This window comes from Mirounga angustirostris, unplaced genomic scaffold (genome assembly GCF_029215605.1).
Source record: "Mirounga angustirostris isolate CCGP_5_RB_7025 unplaced genomic scaffold, mMirAng1.0.hap1 SCAF_13, whole genome shotgun sequence".
Classification (NCBI taxonomy): domain Eukaryota; kingdom Metazoa; phylum Chordata; class Mammalia; order Carnivora; family Phocidae; genus Mirounga; species Mirounga angustirostris.
Genome location: NW_026991721.1, coordinates 63,784,259 through 63,802,956, shown reverse-complemented (window position 1 = coordinate 63,802,956; position 18,698 = coordinate 63,784,259). Strand labels below are relative to the sequence as shown.

Below are 18,698 nucleotides of genomic sequence, written 5' to 3'. Positions count from 1 at the left end.
CAGGACGGCCCAGGGAGGCCCGAGCCTGCCTCCTCCTGACTCACGTGTTAGAACGCAGTCTCTAGTGGTGATCTCTGCATCTCCAGCTCCCTGACCTGTTCTGTTCCAACCCCATCATTTCTACTGCCCCAGACTCCTGCTTCCTGCCTCCTGGCGTATCTCACGTTCAACCTTCCCATGAGAGAGGGCTGGATCGGGTCACAGGTCCTTCTTTAGTATTGCCAGATCTGACTACACACAGCTCCTGGGCCAGGTTGCCCTATATGCTGATGGCCACGCTGTTGGTAGCTATGTGGAGCTCAGGAATCAGGCTCTGGTCCCATCAGCGGTGGGCCAAATGATGAAGCCACGAGACAGAAGACCCAGACCCCTTTATACCAGGAGTCACCGGGATGGTTTATCCCAATGGGAACAATGCACCAGGAAGAGTTTCAGGGTTCACATGCCCAGCAGGGCTTTATCATCTTTGCACACATCGGACACACAGCATCCTCTCCATCTTTCATCAGATAGCAGCCTGGAGTGACTTCTGTTTTGCACCCCCCCACCCCCACCAGGTCTCTAGCTTGTCACAACACCATTGTTTTGCCGGATGCATCTCTGGGTGAGAGTGGGAAGGAAGATACAGACCCTAGTTTAGCAGGGATTATGAGTATAGGCTTTGGAGACAAATGAGCCCAGGTTTAAGCCCTGGAAAGTAACTGAACTGTCTTAGCCCTATTTCCCTCCTCTGTAAAATGGGGATAATGGTGTTTGCCATATAGGATTGTAGGAAGGAATAAATGGGGGGGGGGGGAGTAAAAATATCCAAACATCTCTTAGCATGGTTTATGGCAAATCGTGAACACTCAGAAAATGGAAATTATTACTATTATAATTTCCAAATATTCTACAGGGGGTCCGTGGGCAGTAGGGGCAGCAGGCACCATGCAGTCTCTCAGGTGCAGAGGTCATGGAGATAGAGATGCCAGCCGGAGGGAGTAAAAATTTTGACTATCCTCATGCTCAATGAAAATCTCCTCATTGCCCTCATCTGTGGGTTTCATTAAGTCCAGCAGACTGGACGGAGGCCAGCCTGGGAGCCTATCTCATCTGGAAAGGTCTAGAAGAAGCCAGCAGTGTACCCAAGTGAGGTCAGAGGAGGAGCAAGCAAATCCTGTGGGTGCAGGTAGGGGAGAGCCTGGGGTGAGGACACTGATGATCTCAAAGGGCCAAGAGGGCTGTGCTGACCCTGGGACCAGGCTCTGTCCAAGGGTTTATGTCCTAGGTGGTTAGTGGTGTCCCTGAACCCTGTGTGCTGACCATGGCTGCAGGGGAGGGTGTCTTGGGAGAAGCCTGGGAAGAGAGAGGGGCTAGGGACACTCAGGGGAATGGGTATCTGGGCATGCCATTTTCCTGCTGCTTTGTCCAGGAAGACCCCGTCTCCACTTGGAGCATCCTGGCATAGTTGGATCTGGTGACCCCCTGCACTGGCAGGCAGCCTCAGCTCACATTCGACTTTAAACTTCATCCTGGAAGAGGTCTACCCACTCCTCCCACCCCAGGTCAAGCAGCCTCCCCATGAGTTATCACCCTGATGGACTGGGAGCTTGTAGATTTGCCAAGGTCGTAGGGAGGGGAGAATCCACCGATGCCACATGGAGGCGTCTGGCCACTGTCCAGGGCGGTACCCGGCCGCTGGGAGCCAAGGTTGGTCTCACTCACTTGGCCACTGCTTCCCTGCCTCCCACAGGCAACAGTCGCACTGAAGCTCTTGATATAAATGTGCTTTCTAAGCAGATCAAAACAGTCTCGGGGAGCTCTGCCGAGCGGCCTCTGCATAGCTGCTCACATCTCGCATCACCTTCTGTGTGCAGAGATCGATAAAGTTGAGTTTATCATGACCATCAATTCCAGCTTATTAGACAGCCATAGTACTCCCCTCTTAGAAATGCCTTGTTTTTATCTCTAGTGGAAAATGGCTCGACTTTGAACAAGAATAAAAGTAAAAAGGGAACTTTTATGGCTTAATTTTATAGGAGAATATGCCTCTTCTCAGTATGAGTAAGGAACTGGTCCTGTACAGTCAGGCTTTCTCCAGAAGCATCAGTAGGGGAAGGACAGTTGGGCCTGTGTGGTTCCTCTGACTCTCAGGTCCTCTGGGCCTTCCTGGGGGGGTGAGCGGGGACGAGGGGTGCAGAGGCAGACACCCAGAGCGGGTGGGGAGCAGGCGCTGGGAGCAGAGGGTGTGGGGCAGACCCTGGACCCTGGAGGGTCGAAGTGCCGCGGGAGAGCATCTTGGGTGTGGATATATTGGCAAAGCTCTGGGGGTGGGGCGTTCGGCAGTGCTGGTTGATGGGTGAATCGAGTGGCTGGACTCTGGAGCAGAAGTGCTGGGCTTGGGTCTGGAACAATTCTCTTCCAAGGTGGTTCTTGAATGTGTATTCCCTTTGAAAGCCTTGAGCTGCCCTGTGGCAGGCAGGCACCTGTCCTGAGTTCAGTGTTCAGCAGGGACGATGGTGAGTGTCACCAGCAGGTATGTGGACATCTCGCCTGACAGGCCGTTCTTCCTCCTTCTTTTTGCCTCCTTTCTCCAGCAATGCAAATTCTGCTTCAGTGCGTCGATGTGTGTGTGCTGGGGCCTTTGAGAAGGTAGTACCAACTTATGCAGCAGATGCTGACTGAGTGCCTGCTGTTGGCTAGGCACTGTGCTGGCCAGTGGGCGTGCGGCCGGGAGCAAGCTCTGTCCCTACCCTCAAGAAGGCTAGGGACACAGTGGTCTACTCACAGGGTGACCGACTGTCCCGCTTTGCTTGGGACTTTCAGTGCTGAAACTGGGAAAGTCGTGGGCAAACCAGGACATGTGGTCACCTTGTGTAATCATGAGGGCAGTAAGGGGACGTTTCATGTGGCATTTGGTGGTGACCAGGTGCTGCGTGGGAGGGCAGGTTTGCAAACCTATTCTTGAATGAGGTGTCTTCTTTTCACCATGTGGGAGATAGAAGATCCCAGAGTTTACAAAATTTTTGAGTGAAAGAACAGCTGAGTGGTTGTTTCTTCTGCCTCCCTTATTCTATGACGTGACATGGAGAGAGGTAGAGTGGCCCGCCCAGGGTCACACGGCAAGTTGGGGCGGAGCTGGGGCTGGGTGGCTTCATCCGCTGCCCAACGCTCTTGTCCCACCTTGTCTTCCTTATCCTGACCACCCTGCAGCCTTTGCCCAGCCACACCCATACTTAGGTTAGGCTCCGGTAAATGAGGGGTGAGGGAGGGGGCCTCGCAGTGTGGAGAGAGAGAGGCCAGGGCAGCGCCGCTATTGCTGGGAGGACTCTGAGCAGCATGCAGGAGAGAAGGGGAGGAAAGAAGGATTTAAGGAGGTCAGGACGTTTGGCCCGGAGGGACCACTTAATTACAGTTCCAAGAATCGGAGAGCTGCCCGAGACTTGAATGTGAGGAACTGGGGTCATAAATTCAGGGGAGGAAGGACCCTCTGGTGAAGAGAGGCCCTGACTCTCCAACACAGGGAGGAGATTTGCAGAAAAAAAAAGGAACATGCTGGGGTCAGTGGTGTGCATATAAAATTTAGGCCTTCCATAAAATCAATAGCCCTGTTAGTTTTAATTCCAACAACCTACTATGTGCCAGACTCTGGTTTAAGGGTAAGAGCACAGTAGCAAAATAAAGCCCCTGCTCTTGGGGGGCTGCATTATAGGGGGGACAGACAATAAACAGGTACCAATATGATGCACTACTCTAGGTGTCTGTCATGTTCCAAAGCGGTTGTGTATAACAACCTTACGTTTGAAAGAATCTTTCATGCGAAAATGGTGATCAGCAGAGTTTAGCTTATAAAACAAACATAACATTTCCATTCTGTTTAAGACCATCAGGAGTCGGCTCCCCGGCCCTGGGGGTTCAAACCATCGGGGTGGGCATGCCGATACTGGGAGAGATTAAACTTTGTCTCCTTGGGACGGGGAAGAGGAGTGGTTATGTTCAGAAGTAAGAAAGGAGGGGAGTAGAGGAAGACAGTTAACCCCCAGCTCTGGAAAACACCTATGAACAACCTGGAGCTCTAGTTAGCGGGGCTCTCAGGCCCCGGGGAACCATGGAGAAATGTTTCCAGACACGGGGGCACCATCTTCATGCTAGTGGGGCTAGTGGGAAGGACAGCGAGCGTGAACCCCTGCACTGACCTTATTGGGAGCTGTTCACTATACTTTATAAAAAAAATAAAAATAAAAATAAAGGTCATGTACCAGCAGTTTGACCATATATAGTATTATTTTAAAAATGCAATCAGCAAGCAGGTTGTCTGTTAATGCTTTTGTCAGTTTTCATACCTAAGGAAGGGCCAGCTGCCGGTCTTGATAGACATAAATAAGCACTGCTAACCACACACCTTCCTATGGTTCTTATAAAAATCCCATTCACGACAACAAAAAAAATTTTTGGAAATGGTCAGGTGAGCTTAAAGCTTCTAGGCTATCTCCTTCATTCAAGTCCCTCCCTCTGCTTCCCTGTCCCCTTCATCCCTTCACTGCACTTACGTGAGCCACTTTCCCCTGTTGCTTCCCCTCCCATCACCGCACTGTTCCCTCAGCCCCACCGGGCCTTTGCACGGCTTGCTTTTTCAAACCATATAAGCTTCTGACTAATTCCCCCTCACAGAGCCCTTCCCTGACCACTCCTTCTGAACAGCTGCGAAGGCATCACCCTGGCCTCCTACCCTGCGTTTCTTTTCATCTCTGTACTCGTGTGAAATTGTATCATTTCTTTGCTTCCATGCTTACCTGTTTCTCCTGTCAAAGTCTAAGTGCCCTGAGGATAGGTATTTCGTCCTCGCCCTGCCTACAGTAGTACCTGCCTCATGGAAGAAGCTCAATAAATATTTATTCCATTAAATACAAGAATGAACGCCTTCCAACCCAATCTGTTAACCTGGTGGTTTTATTAACATTGTAAGCATGAGGTGGATTTGGGAAGAGTTCAACTCTTCTCCTTCCTCCACCCCTCTTTGGTGAGAGAGAAGGAGAGCTGGAAATAGAATGGGAGAAGTTTCTGTAAATTTCTGGTAACCATAGAGACGGTGATTTTAGTTTATTAATCTCCGGCTCTTAAGCAGGCTGGGGCCCCATGGTGATTTCTCCAAATTGCTCAGCGCTGGTTATCCTGCAGCCTTCCTCATTAAGGAAGAACCGGCCCATTCCTATCCTGCAGCACTTTAATTGCCGACAAGCAGAAGCTGTGTGCTATTATGCTCATTATTGCATGTTCTAACCTGGTTGCACCTCCCACTTTGGAGGGAGCCCCTGGAGCCGTCCGTGGCCGGTGGTGGGAGTGGACGGCCTCCTCTCTGAGCCCACGGCCTGTAATTTCTGCTCTTTGCTTTCATTCAACTATCTTGAGTCAATGCCTTCTGGAATAATGGTTCCTTTCAGCCAGAGCAGGGCACCAGCCATGGTTTCCTGCCCACTAAGGCAATGTTTGCAGCGGTTATGCGTTTCTCTTCTGATGGGGAAGAACACACAGACTTTAATTAAAGGTTTTGCTCAAGTCCTTTGGGTAAGAGACCTCCAGTGACTTCAGGGTTTTAGGAGAACTCGGGGGGAAATGGGACAGTTAGAGGCAGTCTCTCCAGCAACCATTTTTCCTGGAGGGAAGATCCCTGGTGTAGATGTCAGAGGCAGAGTTGGGATTCTATCTTGGCAGCTGACTCGCGTGGTGGGGACTCAGTCTCTCTGAGCTTTAGTGCCCTCATCTGTGAAATGAGGTGGGACTTGTCCTTCCATCCCTCATTCGTGTGGAGACTCTGGGTCTAGTTTCAGCCTGGTTCTGGAGGTTGGATCCTGGTGATGAATGAGAAGTAGGAGAGGCACCAGGCAGTATGCCTTCTGGAGTGAGGCAGAGTGGCTTCTGGCAGTTGAAGTCTCTGGAAGGACACATATTTCTGTCCTCCGGCAGATCGTCAAAGGTCTGCCTTCACCTAGATGTTGCCTGCCATTTTGAAAATACTAAGACTTCCCTTTGGTTGCCTTTTCTATCCCAGTGGGTTTAGAAATACTGAGCCGTTCTCCCAGTAAGTACTCAGTGCCCACATGCTGGGTTCCAGGTACTGCCCTCGGGCACTAATTGTACAGCTATTCAGCTGGGATAGCCATTGACAAATTCAGACTCTGGGGTGGTCCACACCAGTTTTTGTTTTTTTTTAAGATTTTATTTATTTATTTGACAGAGAGAGAGACAGCTAGAGAGGGAACACAAGCAGGGGGAGTGGGAGAGGGAGAAGCAGGCTTCCCGCCGAGCAGGGAGCCCGATGCGGGGCTTGATCCCAGGACCCTGGAATCATGACCCGAGCCGAAGGCAGGCACCCAACGACTGAGCCACCCAGGCGCCCCCACACCAGTTTTAATGGTGTGACCCTGTCTGTGGCACACTTAGGGCTTGTCTTCCGTATCAAATAAGAATCTGGACCCCTGAGCCCTCCGGCAAAGCTGGAGCCAAGACATGGGGTGGGCTGGCCCCGGGGGTGACCCCACCTGAGTCACTGACAGATCTGAGAGCCTGGCTGTTCTTCTTTCCAGGTGCCGCAACCTCTCCTTCCCGGAGAGCCTGCCAGAGGTGAGCATCGTGTTCATCTTCGTCAACGAAGCGCTGTCCGTGCTGCTGCGTTCCATCCACTCAGCCATTGAACGCACGCCTCCACACCTGCTCAAGGAGATCATCCTGGTGGATGACAACAGCAGTAACGGTGGGTGCCCGAACTCCCTTGGGCCCAGTGCCCTGCTCTGTGCCTGACATCTGAGCAGAGGCTTCAGCCTCGGGGGCGGGGGAGGGGTCTCATTTTCTTAAGGCTCCTCGTGACTGCTCCTTCTCTGAGACGTTGCTTCAGAGATGGGAGGTTCTAGATGGCCACTGCTCTGGATGGTTCCCTCCACAGGTGTGCCCTCTCTGTATCCCGGAGGGGCCTGGCCCCCAGGCTTTTCCTTACTGGCTGTGCACGGTCTCCTGTAGCATTCTAGTGCAGTGTGAGGCACGGAGCCCTGACCTCCACCCCCACCGCGTGCATAGTGAACAGTCCCAGGGCTCTTTTCTGGGAAGCGTCAGTCCAGTTTGTGGTGTTCCTTGGCCTCTGTCTGGAAGACAGTTCGTGTTGTCTTAGCAGTGCTGCTGCTGGTGGTGGTGCAGGGTCGATGGGGCTGGTGATGGTGAAGGTCACGGTGGTATTGACAGTGGGGCTGGTAGTGGGTGTGTAACACGGTGACAACCGCAGAGCTGCTGAAAGTCTGTCCTCTTTGCTGGATGCCCTGCTCCCTGCCCTGTCTGGCCTTAGCAAAGCCCCAGGGGGCCCGCAAACACTAGTTGAAGCCCCCCTCCCCATGTTGTCCCCCCTTCTCCAGCTGCTACCAGCTGCCTCTTTCCCTTGGTGTGTATTTCAGGGCCTCCGATACCTATGTATACCGCCCCTGTAATATTCTCCCAACTTAGAGACCAGGTACTAAGATGGTTTAAAAACCAGTGCTCTTGATAGGATGATTAAAATGGATTTGCTTTGGGGGCGCCTGGGTGGCTCAGTCCTTAAGCGTCTGCCTTCGGCTCAGGGCATGATCCCGGGGTCCTGGGATCGAGCCCCGCATCCGGCTCCTGGCTCAGCGGGAAGCCTGCTTCTCCCTCTCCCTCTGCCTCTCCCCCTGTTCATGCACTCTCTCTCTCTGTATCTCTGTGTCTCAAATGAATAAATTTAAAAAAATAAATAAATAAAATGGATTTGCTTTGGATAATGCATGATTTTAAAAACCAGACCGCTGGGTCACAGGATCATAGAGTCCCCGAGCCTGTGTTATCTTTAGTGCTTTCTCTGGTATCAGGTAGTAAATTTTCCAGTGAATCAGCTGCTGTAATGAGAAGTTCAGATGGGCAATTTGTGTTTTGTTATCAATTAAAGCTGAAACATATCAGATAATTGAAATATATTTAATCTCAATAAGCGAATTTTCTTTTTCATTTTCTCATGTAGTAAGAAGTATAGGAGCAGTGCTGTGAAGCGGATTTTAGAGTTTTCTGAGGGGCAGTGCTTATGAATCACTTGACTCTAATTGTTCCATGGGTGTGAAGGAAGGAAAAGACATCAGAGGATGGAAGCAAATAGGCAGCATAGTTTTATTTTTATTTTTATTTTTTTTAAAGATTTTATTTATTTATTTGACAGAGAGAGACACAGCGAGAGAAGGAACACAAGCAGGGGGAGTGGGAGAGGAAGAAGCTGGCTTCCTGCTGAGCAGGGAGCCCGATGAGGGGCTCAATCCCAGGAACCTGAGATCATGACCTGAGCCGAAGGCAGACGCTTAACGACTTAGCCACCCAGGTGCCCCAGCAGCATAGTTTTAAAGATGATTGTCCATTATGAGGGATATGGGAAGGGGCCCAGCTCCCACTTCTTGAAGGTACTTGCTATTACCTTAATTGTGTCCATGGAATGGATGCCTACGAGAGCTCCCATCCCCCAATGGCTAACACCAGAACAGCTTGACTAGCTCACCCATGCACCCCACCTTGCTCCACCCAGGCCTGCGAACCCCTCCCCTTTTAGAAGATGAGAAGGCTAAGGATGAATGAGCCATCTCTCCAAGGGTGAGGACTTCCCCTAAGCAAGAGGCATCCTTAGGCCCTGTTCTGCTGTAGGGGTGGGTATGGGGATCGAGGGCAGGTAGGCCTAAGGCGCGCTGGTGAATTATGGCTTGGTTTCAAGCCAGGGTGGCTCTGAGGATGATGGTATGTTCCCAGGGGAGGGAGGCAGAAGGAGCAGTGGGCCGGGAGCAGTGGGATGGCTCTTCTTCGGGGAGGGGGGCTATCAAACCCTGAACTCTAGGGAGTATGATGCTGATGGTATGGTTAATATCTGGACTGTGGTGGTAGTTACACAAAGCTGTATGTGACAAAATTGCACAGAACTATATGCTCACACCCAAATGGGTACATGTCTTACTGGAGAGATCTGAAAAGCTCTGCAGATGGAGGCAACATCCATGTGCTCATTTTGATATTGTACTGTAGTCGTGTACGATGTCAGTGTTGCAGGAGGGCTGGGTGGAGGGTGCACAAGACCTCTTTGTACATTTCTGTGTACTTTCCTGTGAATCTGTAATTATTTCAAAATATAGAGCTAAAATAAGCAAACCTCTCTCCCAGAAGATTCTGATTCGGTAAGTTTGAGGCGGAATCTGGCCATCTCTGTTTTTAAAAGCATTCTTAATAATTCTGTTGCATAGCTGTGGTTGAGAACCACTGGTTTAATAAACAAGATGTAGCTTTGCTTTTGTACATGTGGAATTCCAATACATGGTGCAAAGGGAAAGAACTGTGGACTGAAGTCTCAAGTCATGGGCTCTAGGATCCTCTCCACCATTGGAGGAGTGACCATGAAAACATCCCTCAGTGTCTCGGGGTCTTAGTTTCTTCCTTTGTAAAATGGGGAATGATAATCCTGCCTTGCTTGCCTCGCATCCTGACACAGTCAAGTGCATGCCTGAATTGAACCCCGTCAGTGTTTACCCCGCCCCAGCCCTCATGTCCATTCCCAGGAGACTGCTGCATAGCTAGCCAAGTGCACAGCCGGGGCTCAAGAGAGAGAATTGTGGGGACGTAAATTCGGAGTCTTATACGCAGAATAACTGAAGCCATTCACTGGGAGGAGATGGTGGCAAAGAAAAGAGGGCAGAAGGAAAAAGCTTGAGAGAATACTGAGTGTGAAACATTAAGGCGGTTAGCTGTTGAGAGACAGAACAGGAGCGGAGAGGAGAATCTGGAGCATGACAGACTCCGTGGAATTCCCAGAGTGAGAGTCATTTATTTGAAGAAACCCAGACAGGTGGAAGAACACTGAGTCTGGGAAGAAGCCCCCAGAAGGTACGGATCATGGAAACCTCAGCAGGAAGCTTTGGTAAAGGACTGGGGGTGGGGGCTGTGGAAGTCAAATACAGATGAAGAGAAGACAGGGAGGTAGATTCTTCTGTCAGGGATTTTGGCTATAAAAGAGATTCAGGAGCTAAAGCAGGAAGTGGAGCAATGTTTCATGTGCGCACACACACACACACACATTTTAACCATAATCCACAGCAACAAAGACATTTACATCATGACCCAGGATGACACGCCTACTCACACTCATACAATAGCATCCACTATTGAAACAAAACTTTTAAGCAACAATAGTTAGCCTTCTAATGTGCAGAGCACTATGATATTTTCTATTGTAGTCTGGTCTGTGTTATTCAGTTGTATTGTATTGTATTGTATTGTATTGTATTGTATTGTATTGTATTGTATTGTATTGTATTTCTCTTTTTCGAAAGGCAGTTTGTCCTCAAGACCCTGACTGCACATCAGAATTGCTTAGAGAGCTTTTAAGAAATCCGGGTGGCCATCCCTTAGCTCTGGTGATTTCGTTGGTCTGGGGAGGGGGTGCCTGTATCCTTTGAGGCCAAGGCATGGAACAAGGCCCCCAAGGAAGGAGGAGAGGATGGGATCCAGGGCACAGAAATGAGGGCTGCCTCTGGGAAGAAAAGGCCTGTCTTTGTCCCACTCGGGAGGAGCAGATGGGTGAAGAGGGAGTTTGCTAGAGGCAGTGAGGGGTGTCGGGAGGCATGTCAGGAGGGGTGCCGGGAGGCTGGCAGAGCAATAGCAATCAGTCCCAGGACCCTGCAGCTTGCAGAACCTCGGGTGGGCGGGAGGCATGGTGGGAAGGGGACTGGTGCCGGCTGGAGTACCCCTGTGTGGATGGGGCAGGGAGGTAACCTGTAAAGGGCCCCCTGCACCGAGACCAGTCTGAGCTGAGCTCTCATGAAGGGAGGAAGAGACCCTTGAGACTGTGGCTCTTGGAGAAGGTGAGCTATCATGCCTTGGCAAAGGGCAGAAGGGCCCTTCAGACACGACCAGCCTGACTTGGTGGAAGGCGGCTCTATGACCCTATCCTGAGCAGGCTCCATCTGGGGCTGGCTTCCCTGGGGCATCATCTCGCTCAGCACAGGAATCGGGTTTATTTCATGGCAGGCCAAGGCACTCCATTTATGGAGTGCCCAGCCTGGGCCAAGGGCATGAAGGCAGTCTAGTCCCTGGCATCAGGGAGTCCTGCAAATAAATCTAAACTGGGAATGAAACATACTAGGACTCAGTTTCTGGTGTCAGTTCTGCCACTTCCTGGCCATGGGTCTTTGCTTTGGTTTTCTGTGCCATGTGGGGCCATCAGGCCCTGCCCGCCCTGCCTGCCCCATTGCCACTGGGACACGTGAGGTAACAGCACTGAAAGGGCGGTGCAAGCTGCAAGGTGTGAAGGGTGCCCCGAGGCTGAGTTTCAATGACAGTAACAACAACAAAAACAGCAACTAATAATAATAATAATAATAATAATAATAATGATAATAATAGCTGATGTGTAGCCACTGCTTAAAGGCTTGCTTTTTTCTCCTTCCCGAAACAATGTGCTCTGGTGGGGAGAGTGCAGAAGCGTGCAGAATTTGGCCTTAGGCCAGCTTTTCAGTTCCAGCTCTTTCTAGCTCCTTCCTGGCTGTGCGCTCTTAACCTCTGTGAACCCAATTTTTCTTATCTCTGAAACTGGGATGTGGAATTCCTACCTCAGGGATTGTTTGGAGGCTTGAGTGAGATAAGGCACGATGGAAGGGACGTCTGTGTTTAAACTCGAATTGAAGCCGGAGTACAGAGCTTTCGGAATGTCCTCCCAGGCGATGTCACACTTTCTGTGTGTGCTCATGCCTTGTCTCCCCCAAACCCTTCCTCTGCAGGCATTTTTGTTTTGGGGCCAGGCCTGTGCTTCCTGGAAACAGGAAAGGGGCTGGCGATGACCCCTTTCTTCATCCAAGCAGCCACTCCAGATCTTTAGCTTTCTCCTGCAGAGGCCAAGGGCTGGAGTCCGAGTCCCTGTTCTCTGCCTGCTTAGCAATTTCCGAAACAAGCTCCACTCTTTCAGGGGCTACCTCCTGTGTAGGATGCTGTCATTCTGCTGAAATGGTCTCAAACTTTAGTATTTGAGCTTGATTAAAAATACAGAGATTCGGGGCGCCTGGGTGGCTCAGATGGTTAAGCGTCTGCCTTCGGCTCAGGTCATGATCCCGGGGTCCTGGGATCGAGTCCCACATCGGGCTCCCGGCTCAGCGGGGAGCCTGCTTCTCCCTCTGACCCTCTCCCCTCTCATGCTGTTTCTCTCTCGCTGGCTCTCTAAAAAATAAATAAAATCTTTAAAAAAAAAAAAATACAGAGATTCATTCAGACACGTTCTTGCCTCAGGACATTTGCACTTGCTGCTCCCTTCTCTTGGATGCTCCTACCCCTGAGATCTGCACAACTTGCTCTTTTGCCTCCTCAGGCCTTTGTTCAAATATTTAAAATGGCACCCTGTTCGAAATGGCAGCCCTGACCCCTGTCACTCCTCATCGCTTCCTTGTTTCTTTTCTTCCACAGCACCTATTACCATCTGATCTACTGTCCTCACTTGGTGACTTTATTTGTCCATTTTCGCTCCACCAGTATGTAAGTTCCATGAAGACAGGGACTTCTGTTTTGTTTATTGCTGTATCTCCAGTACCTAGAATAGTGCCTGGTACTCAGTGTGTAATAAATATTGATTCAATGAATGAATGAATTTTGATTCTGTAGGTCTGCGGCAAGGCTTAGAATCTGCATTTTAATAAGCTTTCCAGAGCATTCTCATGCAGCGGGACGTCCTCTGGGAATCCCTGCTCTAACTATTGTCCCCCATCTGTGCTGCAGCTGAGGAACTTGGGACAGTAGGCACTTAAGCTCCCCCAGAGCAAGCCTCAGGCCTCAGGCACTGCTAGGTGGAGTGTGTCTTCCCTGGGTGGGGCCCTTGGGACCTCCCTGCTGCATGCCAGGAAGATGACATGAGTGGTGGGCAGAATGCAGGAGGGGGAGCTTCTCATGCTGTTACCCCAACGTGGCCTGAACTCAGGTCCTATGCACATAGGCAGACGGCTGACCCCCAGCCTCTCCCCTTCAAAGTTACCCAGCCTCTGCAGGCCTTCTTGACATGGCGGCCATGCCTGCCCCGTGACTCTGAGACAGTATTTCCCTTCCCTGGCTCCCTCTTCCTCGTTATCTCCAGAAATGGTGGGAACACGGCTCTGAGCCTCCTGGTTTTCATTACCGTACTCTCGGTGAATCCCAGTGGGCCAATATCTTCAGCTGGTACTAAGTGATTTAACCTTTAGGGACCTCCAGAGGGAGGGAAGCCCTGGCATTTGCCACAGACAGAATCATCCCCGCCTCTGATTCTTGGCATTCACTTGTTCATTCATTCCTTCATTCATTCACTCCCTCAGCGGGTTTCTGAACGGCCTTTAGCACACAGCTAAGCACTTGCCCCCGCCCCCATGGTGAGCACATTCAGGTAACACAGGTATCCCAGGACCTGGCACAGAGCAGGTGTTCTCTGAACGTGAGCTCTTTCAGGTTCCCTCACCAGCTGTCCCGGAATCACCACATCCCACAATCCAGCCACCTCCACTTCCAAAAACAATTTCCTTTGCTATATCCCGTTTCTGTGTTTCCCTTTTTTTAAAAGATGTATTTATTTATTTTAGAGAGAAAGAGAGAGCACAAGCAGGAGGGGCAGAGGGAGAGGGAGAGAGAATTTTAAGCAGACTCCCTGCTGAGCGCAGAGCCCAACGCGGGGCCCGATCCCATGGCCCTGAGATCATGACCTGAGTGGAAACCAAGAGTTGGGCACGTAACTGACTGCGCCACCCAGGCGCCCCACTGGTTTCCATGTTTCCTTGTATTAGCTCGTGTCCTCTTTTGATACACTTAAAAATCATATACCCTTCTCTTCATGCTACTTGGAATTTCAAAATGAATCTGAATTTTGTGACTAAAAGTGCATCAAAGCAATGGCAATGTCAAATATTCTTTTAAGAATCCCATTTCCCTGGAGATTTCAGTCTGCTCTTGGATGGCAGTGATGTGCCCAGTCTAACCGCCCCCCCACCCGATGTTTGTTCTCTTCCAACAAGAGAATGGCCAGTTCCCAGTACCTCGTGCACTCATCTCTCTCCTGGGTGATGAATCCCGTTTGCTCGTGGATCCAGCCTTCTCGCTGGCCACGTTTGCTTGAAACCTTTGACAAATGTTGGCAGAATGAGGCATAGAACCAGGCAGCCTCTAGAGACAGAGCAAATGGGGCTGTCCCTCCCCCACCACAGCGAGAGGCAGACAGACAGACAATCCAACCCCATCTGGCTCTCAGGAGGAAACTGAGGACCTATGTAGGACAGACTTGCCAGGGCCCCACATCGTGTGAGTGGCAGAGCTGAGGTGGGACCTCGGGTTCTCTGACTCCCACCAGGGCTCTCTCCTCCATCCCATGCTGTGTCCCTGTGTGACCCTGTGTTCATTCTTCCCACTGTCTACACTCTATAGGGACATGGTAGTCCATGGCCAGGCACCCTAGGTTTGGTGTGGTGGCTCCAGGCCATTTGCTCTACTTAGCAATGAATGACTATCCTCCCACACCCCACCCCCTTTGCCAAATTCAATCCTCAGGGACTGTTCAGGTGGTACTGCTTCCAGAAAGCCTTCTGTCGCTCTGCACTCCGCCTGCCAGCTAGATCAGGAAATTCACCTTAAGCACTCCCACATGCTCTGGCTTCCTCCCTCACACACCATTTTTACTGGTTATTTACTCACTAAATTATAGTGGGCAATTTAGCACAGATTAGCCAAGGTGACCAGTGTGAGAGAGACATGGTACCGGGCATCTTAGTGTCCCACCACCTAGCCCAGTGTTCCGCACATAGTAGTCCCTCAATAAAACTGGTTATAAAAGGACACTTATAATCCCTTAGGGAAATAGATGGGGTTACCACCTCTGTTTCATAGATAAAGACACTAAGTCTCATTGAGCTGAAAATAAAAAGTGACCAGGGCCCAAGGTCATAGCTGGGACACGGTAGGATGGGGATTCAAACCCAGGTCCCCTGGCCCTGGAACCCACATCTCTCTGCTCACCACATTGCTGACCAGAGTGGCTCCCAGTGCTTCTGTGTAGACAGAGTCCCAATCAGGCAGCCCCAGCACAATGAGTACTTAACATGTGCTCCAGCCTCTTCTAAGTATTTTTTTATAAATTAATCAGTGCTCTATGATAATGGTAAGAACCATTATCAATGTGATTTTACATAATAAGGAAGTAGGCACAGAGGAGTTAAGGAACGTGTCCAAAGTCCCACAGACATGGGATTTGAACCCAGGCCGTCTGCCTTCAGAGCTAACGCCCTTGACCACTAAACAAGGCTGCCTCCAGTGCACCATGCATTTCTGACTTCAAAAGACTTACTGGAATTTTGTCCTCATTCTTTGGAGAGGGAATGGTGTTGGGCAACAGGGCCAGCAAAGAAGGAGGCAAAGAAGGAACTTGAGAGAAGGGTATGGCTGTCTCCTCAGCTGGAGCTTTGCCCAGGGTTCAGTAAGAAGGAGAGATGTGTTGGCCGGAGGCTGCTAGGCTTGTCAGTGTTGAGAGGAAATCAAAGAGTTGGCAGCCATGCTTAGGTTATCTTGTGAGAGGCGTGGCTTCCTATTTCCTTTGCAATAGGAGGAAGTTGGTGTGTGTGTGTGTGTGTGTGTGTGTATGCACGCATGTGCATGTGTGTGCCCGTGAGCACATGTGAGTGAGTGGCTGTGAACCGGTGCGTGTGCATGGATGAGATATGAGCATGGGAAATGTGTGCAAGCATGGATGTACCTGGTGTCTTACTCCATGTGGGCTGCTATAACAGAATACCCTAGATTGGGTGGCTGAAAGAGTAGACATTTAGTTCCCATGTTCTGGAGGCTGGGAAGTTCAAGATCAAGGTGCTGGCAGATTCAGGGTCTGACGAGAGCCTGCTTCCTAGCTTATAGATGGCTGCCTTCTTGCTTGTCCTCACATGGCCTTTCCCCGGCATGCGTGTGTGTGCAGAGAATGCAAGCTCTGGGGTCTTGTGCTCTTCTTATAAGGGGCACTAAGCCCATCACGGGGCCCCACCCTCATGACCTCCTCTGACCCCAATCACCTCCCAAAGGCCCCACCTCCAAATACTATGATGTTGGGGATTAGGACTTGACTATATGGGTCCGGGGGGCATGCAGATTCGGCCCATCACGCTGGGCTTGTGTGAGCAGGGGTGGGCAAGGCTCACAGATAGTGGTTGAGCCTCATCCACCACTACCTGGAGCCACCTTCACAATCCTGATAAGTGACAAGTAATTGCACAACTGTGAATCATTGTTATTTGTAATTGTTGGTAAGACAATCACAGGGTAGTGGCAAAGTAGAATCAGAACTCCCAGATTGTTTGCCACCAGCTGCTGGGTCCCCCTCCACCCCCTGCAAAGACCCCATCATCCCTTGGCCCAGAGGCTGCCTAATTGTTGTTTAATGTTTCAAAGATGCTGTCCTACACAAGAGATACTCATTCCAAGCTGTAAAAATACCAACAGCTTTGCATGCCGCTGGAATAATTGCAAAAAAAAAAAGGCAGAGGAAAAGAATGGTCCGACAGTATTGTGCTTTATGGAGCTTAAAGAATCCCATATAGCTAATCTAATTACAACCAAGGCTCAGGCAGCTTAGAGGTGTTTATACAGCCAGGCACATGGGCTGTCAGCCCACTCAGCTGAAGGCTTCTCCTCACCACCCACCCTATGCCTTTGACGCCTGTGACTAGAATAGCCCATCCATAAGACTGGCAGCGGGCACCCAGCAGCCTCGACATGGGAGCAGCCTAGCACTGAATTCTGCAGGAGTCCTGGAGGCTCTCACCTTTACTCTGTACTGCCGGGGGGCTGCCCTCCCCCTGCCACACCGTTTGTCGCCTGCCTGAGGGTAGCTCTTGGCCAGGCTGCAGATCATGCACACCGGTGTTGACCAGCACTCTCCCAAGGAAACTGTATGACCGTTGAGCTCCTGGCTGCTCTGGATAGCCAATGCCCACCCCTCCCTGACTCAAGCCCCGACCCTAGCATTGGGAAGTGCTTCGGCCCGTGACCACGGTGGTGGAAAGGAGTCCGATAAATATTTCTGACATTTTCAGTCGTGTCTGTTTCTGACCCATTCTCTCAGAGCTTCTGCATGTGGTTCCGCAGGTTATGCCCTTCGCCGGGGCACCCAGACCAGGGGGAATGGGGGAATAAAATATAGCCCATGATCTCCGTTGGCTAAGCCACACATCCTGCTATGAGTCTGTGTCGGAAATGCCTTTTTCTAATTGGGAGTCCAAAGGGGAGTACTTTTCTAGAACATGCATCAAGGTGCCATGTGCTAATAGCCCAGCCTGTGCCGACCTCTGCAGTGAAGAACAGCAATCTGTTCTTCCCATGGTGGGCAGCATGGCTTTAACAGAGCTGCTGCAGCCTGGGCTGTGTTCCCTGCACCTGCTGCCCCCCCCCCCCACCCCAGCCTTCCTCAACCTTCTCTGAGTTGGTCCTACGCTTGGCCTTCTGCCTCCACTCTCTACCAAGCTGCTATTCCCTCCTGGGATGGAACCCTTACCCCCTGAGCTGGGTTCTGGCTCCTCATCTAGCCCTGGCCAATGCTCCTATTTGAGAGGCTTGCCTTGCTCCCCGTACCAGCTGGCTGGGCCCTGCTCCCCTGGTCTGATCCACCTGCCTTCCCACAGTCTCAGGGCTGAGACCTCCCACCGAAATGAGCATCCTTAGTTAGTGATGCTTGGATGTGCCCAGCCCCTGGTGACAGTGCCTCTTGGTGGACCAGCCCCAGAGCTCAGTCAGTTTCTCCAGCTCCGGTCCTGCACATCGTCAGCCTCTTCTCTGTCCTCACCAGCCACCCTGCCGAGGTCCCAGCAGGCCCCACGGCAGAGCCTGCCTGAGTCTGGCAGTGGGGTGGCTGGTACATCACTGGTGCTGGGCCCATTTACTGATACGGGCAACTGACTCGGGGATTCAGAAACTCCCCAGTATGCTTCCCTGGCCACCAAGAAGGGCCCCCAGGAGGGCAAAGGGCCTGCCCTCCTTAGCTCATGAGCTCCCTGTAAGCAGTCAGCAGCGGGAAGACTTTGGACCATTTGGCTTTACACACTAGCCGAGACGACCACTATTTGAATAACAAAGCCAACAGGAACCAAATACAAAAAGGCCTTCTTCCAGCGGTCAGCTGTGTGACCATCTGTCGAGGGGGAAATTCCTGGAGCCGGAGCGTTGAGCAAGTGTGGGAGGAAATCAGAAGACGTCTCTCCTGCCCTCAGGTGAGGGGCCCCGCTGCCGCAGCTGGGAGTCCAGCTGTCCCTGGAAAAGGCCAGGGTCGCACTCCCCCAGCCCGCAGCGCAGCCAGCAGGAGATGTCTCCTTGGCCATTCTTGGCCGTCGGCCCGTCCCGCTCAGCAGCTTGTACAGGTGCTGACGGTGGAAATGCAGTGAAGGCCGGGGGCTGCCGGGAAGCTGACATCCTCCCTCTGCTTGCCCACATATTTAACACCACTTGAAAGCCAACAATCAAATATTTCCTACTGATACTAAATCTTTGGAGTACGGAATGCCTTCTGGTGGCATTGATTTTCTGAAAGGCTGCCCCAAACCACACCACCTCCCAGGTGTCCTCCCAGGGGTCGGAGGGCTCAGCTAAAAGGGGAGCATGCGGACAAGCGTTGGGGCTTGTGGCCACCCCAGCGGCCACCCAGCCCTGTCCTGCGTGTTAGC

The 18,698-nt window shown here is 51.3% G+C and overlaps 1 protein-coding gene across 2 annotated transcripts in view; it reads left to right on the top strand.

The window, feature by feature from the left end:
• The window catches only part of GALNT18 (polypeptide N-acetylgalactosaminyltransferase 18), a 349,523-nt gene that overhangs the window by 186,970 nt on the left and 143,855 nt on the right, over window positions 1–18,698 (top strand). For both annotated transcript variants that reach the window (XM_064577098.1, XM_045894132.3), the window contains exon 3: window positions 6,564–6,730. In XM_064577098.1, coding sequence (XP_064433168.1) covers window positions 6,564–6,730 — 167 coding nt within the window. The remainder of the gene's footprint in view (window positions 1–6,563; window positions 6,731–18,698) is intronic.